This window comes from Acanthisitta chloris, unplaced genomic scaffold (assembly GCF_000695815.1).
Source record: "Acanthisitta chloris isolate BGI_N310 unplaced genomic scaffold, ASM69581v1 scaffold7395, whole genome shotgun sequence".
Lineage (NCBI taxonomy): Eukaryota > Metazoa > Chordata > Aves > Passeriformes > Acanthisittidae > Acanthisitta > Acanthisitta chloris.
This window is the reverse complement of record NW_008672039.1, coordinates 12,282-23,486: the sequence shown is the minus strand read 5'-3', so window position 1 is coordinate 23,486 and position 11,205 is coordinate 12,282. Positions and strand designations below refer to the sequence as shown.

The 11,205-nt window shown below is 49.6% G+C and overlaps 1 protein-coding gene across 1 annotated transcript in view; it reads left to right on the top strand.

Moving 5' to 3' along the window:
• Window positions 1-5,868: 5,868 nt before the first annotated feature.
• LOC103801915 (ADAMTS-like protein 2) overlaps window positions 5,869-11,205 on the top strand; it is a gene marked incomplete at its 5' end in the record, with an annotated part of 14,673 nt that continues 9,336 nt past the window's right edge. Inside the window, 5 exons of the mRNA XM_009074354.1 lie at window positions 5,869-6,011; window positions 8,154-8,229; window positions 8,738-8,840; window positions 9,778-9,923; window positions 10,159-10,282. Coding sequence (XP_009072602.1) covers window positions 5,869-6,011; window positions 8,154-8,229; window positions 8,738-8,840; window positions 9,778-9,923; window positions 10,159-10,282 — 592 coding nt within the window. The remainder of the gene's footprint in view (window positions 6,012-8,153; window positions 8,230-8,737; window positions 8,841-9,777; window positions 9,924-10,158; window positions 10,283-11,205) is intronic.

Sequence of the window (11,205 nt, the reverse complement as noted above, 5' to 3'; positions counted from 1 at the left end):
CCCGCAGCTTTCGGGTTCTCCCTCGCGGCGTGGGAAGGGGTTTAGTCGCCTCTCCCAGCCGCTGACCCCGAGGACCAGGCTGCCCGTGCCCGGCGCTAACAACAGGGGGATGGGGCCAGCATCCCCAGCAGGACCGCGGGGCAGCGCGGGCTTGCCCCGGTTGGGAAATAACCCCCCACGTTCATCCCTTGCGGGGGGTTGGCTCCAGTTTAGGGCTGGAAACAGATTTTCCCCTTCCCTGACCCTCCGACACCCCAGGCATGGATTTAGGCAGCTGTTTTCTCTGCCAGCCGTGGGGTGCACGTCTGGGCATCGGAACCCTACGCTCTGCTCATCCCTGCTCTCCTCCGCAAAGGATTCCCTCAGCCTGACCTTTCTCTTGGCACTTGTTTCACAGCAGCACCAAAACCCCTCAGCCAGTCCCCTACTCCTTCCCAAACCCAGCCTGGGAGAAGCACCCCTGTTCCCGTGCAGGGCAGGCAGGAATCGCGGCTCGGTGACCTGCACGGGTCACTGCGTGCTTTGTGCCTTGCTGCTCCTGTTTCCCCGAGGGGAACCCAGCCGCATTTCTTTGCTGCCTATGGAATTCTGCTCTGCTAAAGCAAGAGGACTGTGGGTTGTGTTTCCCACCCCCAGGCTCGATAGCTGGGGTACAACAATCTCACATGAACCATCTTAAACACTATCTGTGTTTAAGCTTGACTGTAGATAACCCTGGTTTGAGGAGCAGCAGTGTCTCCTGTTCAAGAGTTTCTCTTTAATTTTAAAGCTCAAATGTCTGGCTGCCACTTCACTTTTATCTTCATGCACATCTGCTGCCTGTTTTGTTTACTCCTGAACTGCAGAGCTAAGTCAGAAGCTTCAGGCAGAGCGAGCTGGGTCAAGCTAAACAGATGTGAAGTCCTTCATTTGGGACTGACCTGGATGGACTTCTCCATCGACATGTGTGCACAAGCCTTGGCTGCTCGTGGTTCTCCCTGCCCCCAGCAGCTGTGTTTGTACAACACCTAACACAAGGGCATCCCGGGGTGGGAGGAGGGCTGCTCAGCCCTCCCCAGGACAAACACACACCAGTATTGTTGCCAGGTCTTCCCCTAAGACTCCCATGCTCCAGGAGATCCCTGCAGAGCAATCTGATCACAGATTACCTGGTGCAAGTTGTGCTAGTTGCTAGTATTGATTGTTAACTATCCCTGGTGCAAGACAGCACACAAAATGGTCATTGGGGGATTAACCTGTGGTTCCTCTTGCCCTCCTGTTTTCTGTATAAAACATGATGATACAAAGACTGTCAGAAAGCCTCAAATCCATAGTTTGGGTAAGCAAATTCCTTCCTAACTGCATCCAATGCCTCTGTAAAACCTGATGATAGAGATGTCTCTCATGCACTCTGCCTGTTACTTACTCCCTTCTCCCCCTGCACATTTTTCCATCCTTTCTCCCGGCTTGCCCCAGAATAAGTGCATTATCCCACTTGCAGGGAATGACCTAACTGACTTGGATCAAGTATTTTGTAATGACGTGCAGCACTTGCCTGTGAACTTTCTGTCATGGCAGGACTATGAACAGTACTTGGTAGTTCTCCACTGGCTTCTGTTCACTGGTTTTCTAATTTGCTTCTCATCTGTGCCTCATTATATGTCCAGATTTCTGTTACTTATCTGCTGCAATTTCACATCTTTAACAAGCTGCCATTTTCCCACAGATCACTGTTCTTCCTGCTCCCTTAAAAACGATGCTTGTTTTACCTCAGGATACCTTCCCCTGTGAAAAACTCCTCAAATACCTTGTTTCAGCTTTTCTAAGGAAAACTTGGGTTTGTGTCTGCTTCCAGTATTGAATCTCTCACACAAATGTCTGGTCTACCCAAACAGGATAAAACAATGACAGGATGAGAAATAGCTCTACACAAACACCAATTCTTTTGTAAAACATCAGGGCATAATTGCAAATGCTATTGTTTTTTCTCAGGGCTCTGGTAGAGTCAATCACCACAGCTTTAGTCAGAGAATGAGACAGGGAACCCAAACCAGGGGCGTTGAACATGGTCATTCATTCCCAGATAATAATCTGCCATTCATTCCAGGCATTCAGACATCTGAAGCTACTTAGTATTTCAGTAAGTAGTGTGGTTTGCTGTAGAGAGAAGCCCTTAAGTAAAGGGATCGTGGAAATTTTTTGGTAGAGGACATGCAGTTGTTAATGGCCTCAGAAAAGGTCTGGGAAGAATTTATTTCATTTTCAGCTGCTGTTTCTCGTAGTCTTACGAGCTCAGACAGGGTTGAGCAGAACAGTTTACAACAGCTACTGTGCCCTTCAGTGGTGGGCCAGCCCTCAAGGCATACCAGGCTGCAGCACAGAGCCTCCCCCAGAGCTCCTCTATTAAGGGAGCTAGAGAGAGGCATGTTTGTGGTCTCTCTTCCCAGACAGCTTTTTTTTCAGGAGCCAGGCTCTAATGAATCTCAAGATTAGGCACAACAATAAGCAACACAGGAGACTGGGCCACCGACACGGTAATTGCAGTTATTCCCAGGTTTCTGGGAAACCCAGCATAGCTCAGAGCTGATCCCTGAGCATGACAGAGAGTCAGCAGAGAATTTATTTCATCCCTTTCAACTCTTCAGAAAGGCCGCCTGGAAATCCGATAGGATGTCAGTCCAGGCCCACCCTTCTGTGCAGGGCTGAAGCATTTTGCTTGTGGCAGCCTTTGTTTGGAAGGGGGGAGAGGGGAAGCAGCTGCTGGGCCCTCCCTTAGACAGAAAAAGCTTTCAGTAACGCTGTTATAGAGACTGATGTCTTTGATGCTGGCAAATCAGGAGACAGGCGTATTATCCTGGAGAAGTTCCCTGCAGGTTGGGGTTCAGAGCTCTGCTCCCCCCAGCAAGGGGACAGGAGGACAACCTCCACCTCCTCAGTTGCCTCTCGACCCCCAGCGTAGGTGTGGAGGCACAGAAATTCCTTGGTTAGCCTCAGAGAGGAAGAGCTGCAGCTCTGTAACCACCAGGTGCCAAACCACAAGCACCTTAGGGGAAATTCTTGCAGAGAGCACCTGGCTGAACTGGAATATGGTCTGACTTTTCCATGGATGTAAATTCTCATCACCTAAGGAATCATACCTGGCTCTCTTGCCTTCCTTAGGCAGAGCCCTCACCTGAGCACGGGCAGAACCAACCTTACAAAGACTGGACCCATGTGTATCTCCTGCTCTGGTGCTTCTAGCCTGCTCCATTCCTGTGATTCTGCAGCAGAGTGCAAATCGGAGCAGCTCCAGCGCCTCTGATATCCAGGACAGTGCAAAACAGCTGTTGTAAAGCCCCTTTGATTTCTCCCTCTGTGAGGAGGAGGTGGGGATGGGGATTCACTCATCCAGAATCCGCTCTTGGGATTTGCCTAGGGGCTTGGGAAACTAAAGCAAAGAGCTAATCTAATCTGGAGTCTGTCTCACAGTCCTTAATTTATTATCTGGATGTTTGGAAAATGCAAATATCTCCAATTAAAAACAAGAACCATTTGTGTGCTGTGGCCGATGCAGATTTATTTCTGACAATGTAGTAAATTCAGCACAGATTGGAACCAGCTGCCCCAGCTCTAAGTACCTGAAGCTCCCTCTCTGTGTCACCAGGCCTAGGATTCAGTCATGCTGTAAGGGGCATGGCCAAGGGGACAGCTCAGCATTGTCCTTGCTTACACAAGAAAAAAACCACTCCTAAGCAAGGACTGGCAAGGGAGCTTGGTCATGGAAAACCTGAGAGCCAAATCAATCTTGTAAGAAGTGATTGATGCCTCCAGCACAGAGAGGAAGCAGGAGCAGGGCTTATGGATATAGGGGAACACTTTTTATTAAAAGAACAAGTCTCTCTGACGAGCATCCTTCAATAAATCTTCATTGGGGCTCCTGTCTGTCCCAAGAGGCACAGTGCAGAGAAACATGTCCTACCCTACCCATAAGAGAGGTGCACAAAGACAGGGACACTGATCTTCCCCAAACCTCAGCTCTGCCACCACACACCAGGTCTCCTTGCACCCAGGCAAAACACCCCAAGAGCAGTAACCCTGGAAAGGAGCCTGCAGCTTTGCAGCACTCCAAACCCTGTTTCACATCCCAGGGTGGATCACCTTCACCTGTTTCCCTTCTGCCCTTTCTCACCTATTTGGATTGCAAGATCCCTGGAGCAGGACTATCTTGTGGGTTACAGCTGCACAGATTTTTATTGCCACCTGGGGGGAAGCTGTGTAAATATTGCAGCTTTTGGTCCAGGCAGTCCCTGTGCCTCATCTAACTACTCAGTGAAGTAGTAACACATCAGTTTGAGTTATTCCCCCAGTTATGGGAGAACCAGTATTGCACTGAGCTCTCCACAGAGACACCAGATAAATCACTGGAATTCTCCTTCCTGACAGTTTTGAGGAGCTCTTCCTCCCCAGGCCTTGAGCTGTTTATTACAGAGAATTATAGAAAGGGTCAGGGAAAGATTTTAGCTGAAAATACATTACAATGAGAGATCTTTGGTTTGTTTCCTTTGTAAATGTGGAAGCTACATAGTCAGAAATTCCATTTACAGTCTGATAATATGCAGCAAGACAAAATTGTCATAGGAAATTGGGTGAAATGATCATTTGGAGGAGAAAAAGTTATTTTTGAAAACATGTCTGTTTCTTTTAAATTTCCTTTTTCTCTTGAGCAACTCAGCTGCTGGCCACAACATTTGGGCCCTGTCAGGCAAGACAGCTCCAGCCAGACCATCTGAGTATGTTGAAAGAGTTTTGGTGTATTGTTTTTGAAATCAGCTATTGCAATCACTAGAGAGCAAAGCATCGGCTAACACGGTAGTTTTTTTTGCAGCAGAGTAGGTTTCTTTCAGCATGCTCTGGCTGTCCCCAGGAAGCAGCACCATGCACATTTCAGCCACTTCAGTTACAATTTAAAGACATTTGCATCAACCAGCTGCATCTCCTCTGCCCAGAGGCTGTTCTGTTGGCAGACACGAAGGAAACACAAGTTCTCAGGCAGGAATTACACTACAAGATGAAGAGCACTTTGGCTTTATTATACCACGAAAGAGCATAAAGCCAAGAGACAGACAACCCAAATAGTGAGCAGAACACACTTAGTGATGAGCAAACCCTGCTGAGTTTTCTTTCACATCCATCAGTTATGCTTTGCAGATGAGTTGTTTGCAACAAGACTATCAGCCACTACCGCAAACCAACATGTTTTGCTCCCAGTAGCACTATTACAACTTCCCTGAGCCCTTACTTTAACACAGCATACTTCACACACACACACACACACAAATTATTCATTTCCATCTATTAATATTGAAACAGCATTTTCAGCTGGAAAAATCCCTTCTAGTCACTGTCCTGTGTTTAACTCATGGCTGCATTTAACACTACTCACAGCTGTGTTTCAGTAAACAGCAGATTAGTTCCTGCACAGACGAGTTTGCCAGAGTCCCCAGGAGCTTTCAGACCATCAGACACTAAGCAGGATAATATTGCAAGGAAAAAAAACCCCAGCCAAACCACAGAATTGCTTACCTGCTGGGAATTGTGGAGGCAGAGCCAAGAGCAGCCTGCTGCAATGACCACGCTGGGGCCAGAAGAGCTCAGGTTTGCCAAATTTAAAGGCTCAGCCCCCAGCAAGGTGTGCTGGGAGAGGGGACAACAGCACTTGTAGAGGCTCTGGTTCTGATGCACTCTTGAAAATGACATTTGTGAGGGTTAGATCTGAGCTGACTGAGTCAGGATCCAACCTGCCATGTATGCCCCAGTGCTGCCCATTTAGAAGGCATCCAAGTGACATGACAGCTGCCTTTGGTGGTGAGGAGCCAGGTTCTCCAGCTAACCATGCTCTGTTTCTGTCAGGACAGTAGTGAGGCAGCAGATGGAGCTGGCCCCTGGGATGAAGAGGTCACCAAGTGGTGGGGAGAGTGGAGCTCCTGGTCCACCTGCTCCCGGTCCTGTGGAGGGGGTGTGATGTCCCGGGAGAGGCACTGCTTGCGGCAGAGGTGAGTCGTGGCCCAGCCTGAGCCTTGGCCAGCTCTCAAGTGGCAAAGGGAAAATGGGGTGTCCTTGACCTGCAGTTTGGGGCTGAACCTCCTGGGTTTGCAGGGTTGGCCGTTCCCTCTTCTGTGGCCTCTTGGAAAGAATGGCAGCTGTTTTCCATGGAGTAAGGATTGAGTAGGCTGTAGTGGGGAAGGGTGAAAGGCCCCATGAACATGTCACCCACTCAGCTTGGCTCATCTGATGGGGAACAGGAGGTCTGTGGGAGACTTGAAGATATCAGGATTGTGGGCTGGAGAAGGCTGACTATTCCTCTTCCCCTTTCCTTCACAAACAAACCTTTGCTTTCCATGGCTGCTCTGACCAATCTAACCCTGATTTGTGGCCAGCTCAGTGCTAAGGATGTGGGTACATATTCCCAGACACCTTATGGGGACTTGATTTACTCCTGGCAGCAGCCAGCTCAGCTCCATCTCAGCAACTTCCCCTCTTTATTCCCTGCAGAGCTTGCAAGTTTTTTCCCTTCTGTCATATATCTGTCTGTCACCTGACAGCATCTCCATTTGTCCCCTACAGCTGCTACAGTCCTGGTATCAGTTGGACTGGTTTATGGGAGTGGGGAGAGCTGGGGAACTTCAGCTGCCTGAACTCCTGCTGTCCCCTCTGGGTCACCTTGCCACCAAAGCCTCCTCCTCCAGCACCTCACTAACCTGCTAGTCCAGGCTCCTGAGATGTTAATGAGAGCCAGCATCCTGCGGCACAGCAAGCTCTCCCTTCTGCATGAATGCATTCCTGAGCAGAGGAAACTCAAACTAGGGCCCCCAACCTGCCCTCCTTCCTGCTGCAGCAAACTTCTTTTATGTGGGCTGGTTGGCAGCATGGTGAGGGTCCAGATGTGCCACAGGATGTGGCTTCCCTGATAACTGACTGTGCTTGCTGACAGCTCCTTGATGCCACTGCTCCTTCTTCCCAGCACATAATGGGAAGAGCAGTGGGAAACAGAGCACAGGAAGGAGCCTGGGTCTGTCCCACATCCCCCACAGCCAGATCAGCCCTTTGCCTACTGCCAGGAGTGAGATTTTTCTCTGCATTTGGCATCAGTTCTATGCTTGACTCCACAGCTGGGGAGGGGAGTGCTTTGCTGTGGGGTTTTAATCTAGGGATCAAATATAAATTTAAAGAAGAAAAATCCCATCATAAAACTCACCCCAAAGGTTTCTGCAGCTTTAAGGTGAATGGCTGAAGTGTGAACCAGGTATGGGCACTAAGCAATTTCTGTGTGAGTCTGCAGGCAGCTTCTGCTTCAACTGAAAGGGCTGGCACTTTTCAAGCCTCTTGGTGCAAGTTTAGGTTTTCTCTTTGTCTTGTAAAGCTCTGTGACATCTTTGTCATGTAAAGTTGTCCCTCTGGAGGGACAGCTGCTGCACCTCTAGCCAGTCCATCCTCTCTGCCTACTGTGTTCCTTGTATCTTAAGTGCATCCTGAGTTCCCAGTACTGTTAAGGCATTGTCTGCTGCTGATCTTTCCCTGCATTGCCTTGATTTGTGGTTTCAGCCATGCTCCATACATCTTCCCAGCTGTCAGGTACTATTTTCTGCCTTTGCATCAGTCAAGGACTCCAGTATCTCCTGGGTAACTCCTGCTGGCCGGAGTTAAAGCAAGTGTTGAGAAATTCCCATGTTTTTTGGTATATCACCTGCACCAAGCCTTCCCTCATAATCTTCCAAGCTGTCCCCATGAGTGTTGCCATCTCTCTGCCTACTGCACAGTGAATCCTGAAATCAACTCCTCTGGCCACTGCAAATCCTGGGCACTTCCACAGAAGTGATGGATCATCAGGGTCTATTACCTTTTGGTCCCATCAGCCCTTTGGAACCTAGAGGTGAAGGGACACAGATATCATCATACTGCAATTGCTCTCTCTCTGCTCAACCTGTCCCAAAATGAGAGTAGCCTAAAATCACAGCCCATCTTAAAGCACTGAAAGTGTGTTTCAGAGGAGATATTGGCTAGTCTAGATCCACAAAGCTTTGCTCTGATAAAGAGCCTTGTTTCTCTCCCTCAAGTCAGGCCTGACTCCTCTGTCATCCTCAATACCTTAGTACTTCACTGACCTGCAGCTCATGTCTGGAATTTTTGCTTTGCAGGCTCCAGATGCCCCAGGGAACAAACAGTACCATGTGTGTTGGCCAAGCCAAGCACTACCAGCTCTGCCAGCAGCAGGTGAGAACCAATTCCAGTACTCTGGTCCTCACTGGGGGATGCAGGGCTCAGAGGTCCCATGTGGAGCTGCAAGAGCACCAGCACTCAGGGTGGGACTGGTCCCTCAGAGGAGCACAGACAAGGGGTACAGTCCCCCCCAGGGTGGTGGATAATGTGCCTTTGAGAACATGGGAGCTCTGCTCTCTGGGACTGGGAGATACAAGGGGATGGAAAAGGATATACAAACATATTTGCTGTAGGGTGGGGGGAAGGAGGAAGTTTCTCCCTTCTGTTTTTCCCTTTCCTGGAAGGAATTTTTGCAGGGCTGTTAAAGACAGCTGTCTGAAAGGCCCTTGGCCATGGAGGCCTGGCCTTTGTGCCTGTATTAGGGCATCTCAAAGTGATCACCATCACTAATTCCTTCCAGGGTGGACAGGGCATTTTCATCCTCCAAGGATGCAGAAGGGGACAAGCAGCTGTCACAACCTGTGACACAGGGAGCTTTTGATTGCATTTATTCCCTCCATAGCCCTGCCCAGCCAACACAGCAAGCTTCAAACAGCAGCAGTGCTCCAGTTTCAATGCCAAAGCCTTTGGGAAACGCTACTACCACTGGATGCCCCTTTATCCAGGTGGGTTTTCACAGCTTCACACAAAGGATGAGCGTGAGAAAACACCCACTGGATCTTCTCAGGCACAGGATAAGTGGGAGGTCCTAGGGGACAAGAGATGGATGCTCCTGGCTGGTCTGTCAGTGCTTCCCAGTGCTCCCTGCTTTGGAGAAATTGTTCTCTGTCTCTTCACAGAACTGCTCCACCTGGCCAGGCCTCCTCTCTCACCACATTGCTCCTGTTTTGGATCCTCCATCAGCAAGGACTGGTGGGCAGAGAGGACACAGGCTTCTCTGAGTTGTCTTGGCATGCCAGCACTCGTCTTGGCAGAGTGGGTGTTCACACTCTTTGTGCCTTCTGCATTTTGGCTGCCTCTGTCCCCCAGCATGTTTCCCACTGACCAGGGTGCCCATCGTTCCCTGCACAGGAGAGACAGATTGCTTCACATGGGTGTCCAGTTGTCCCTCAAGACCCAAACTGAGCTCACCTAAGATATTACCCTCTTTCTGGACTCACCTGTTATTCCTTTAGCTGCCAAGGGAACCTGGAACATCTGCACCTCTAGCTGCAGCTTCTCAGCTGGCCACAGACCCACACAGTCAGTACCCCTCTTACAGCTCTTTCTTGTTCTCGTGTGTTTATGTGTGGCCTGGAATCTACTGATGCAGATTCCTGTGCCTGGCACAAGGGAATGGCCCTGCAAAGGGGAGAGGGCTTGGCAAGGAAAAGGCTTCGCCAGCAAGAAGTATTTCTGCTAGGCACAGTCCCCAGATGCAGCCTCATACCACGAACCCCTTCGCTACTACGGAATCTGTAGCATTGGAGTCTCATCTCAATCAACAAGAACATCCAAGTTCACATCAAACCATCAGTATGGATAAAGGGAAGGTTTCCTTCCTCACTGCCCATCCCTGAGCACCTTGATCTGCCTGGTGACTTTGTGCCTCTGTCTCTTCAGATGACTACACCAGTATCTCCAACAAGCCATGTGACCTCCAATGCACCACCCGGAGTGGAGAGAGGCAGCTGATGGCCCGAGCACAGGATGGTACCTCCTGCAAGGACAGGACCTATCAAGGGGTCTGCATCAATGGGAAGTGTGAGGTGAGGCTCTGGGAGGAAGTAGCAGAGAAACTGGGAGTGTAATTGCATGGCTGGACCTCCTGGTCATCACAAGGCCAAGAGGTCTCAGCAGGGAATTGACACCAAGGCATTCCATTCATTCAATGAAACCCTCCAAAACCTCCCCAAAAGAGCACAGTAGCATTTCCTGGGAAAGACCCTGACCTGTAGAGCTAAGCTGGCCCCAGGAAACCCTCTCTTGTTTTGTTCTTTGCAGCCAGTTGGGTGCGATGGGAGCCTGTACTCGCCCCGGACGATGGACAGATGCAGGGTGTGTGGAGGGGACGGCAGCACTTGCCACCGTGTCTCGGGCAGCTTCCGAAGGGCAGTCTCACAGATAGGTACTCCCTGCTACCAGTCCAGAGACTTCACCTGCTCCTTCTAACCACCAGCTGACATGAAGGGTGACTGGCTTGAAGGCAGGGAGGAGTTTCCCAGCTGCTTGGTGGAAAGAGCTGAGAGAGTGTCACCCCTGCTTTAATGCCTGTGTTTTGTCCTTTTCACTTAATCATCAGAGGAGATTGGTTTGATGTGCTGTATATTAGGCTGGTAAGGTTTCCCTTCACCTCTTTACAATAGGAAGCAGCTGGGGATCTATTTGTTCCTATTGATTCTGGCATCTTGCCCATCTCAGATAATGTGAAGGAATCAATGAATCTCCTTTTACTTGTGCTACGTGTTCATTTGAAACTTAAGCTATGATGAGGGTCACAGGGTTTATTTCAGCCTGCACTTAGTCTCCTGCTCTCCCCACTCCTGTGGCTGGCACAGCTGAGGGACAGTCCCTCTGAAACCAGGCTGAGGTTCATCCTTTGCAACCTGGTGGCCCAGTTCTCCACCCACAGAAGGCCCAATTCTCCTCCACAGAATAGACCGTAGTATGCTCATTAGTAATTAATTAACTGTGGTTTGAGGATGTTTTGGAACATCATTTCACACTGTTGTTTCATTAGTCTGCCTCAGTCTTTACAAATACCAGACCAGAAAAGCACTCAGGTCCTTTTCAGAGCAGGGATAGTGGTGCTACCACTTCTAGCAGTAGGGGACAGTCCTGGCCTCCCATTCCAGCCCTCATAATATCCTACAGAACAGACAAGACCTGCATTTCTAGCAGGAAAGACAAACTGCCAAACCACAGAACTTTAAGAGCCTCTTATTTCCTCTCCCTTTAAAGGTCAGTTTTTATGTTACTCCTGAGACAAATTCCATGGAGTCAGGAGCTGAGGGGACCTATGGTCTTTTTCCATCCTCTGTTCAGCATCAG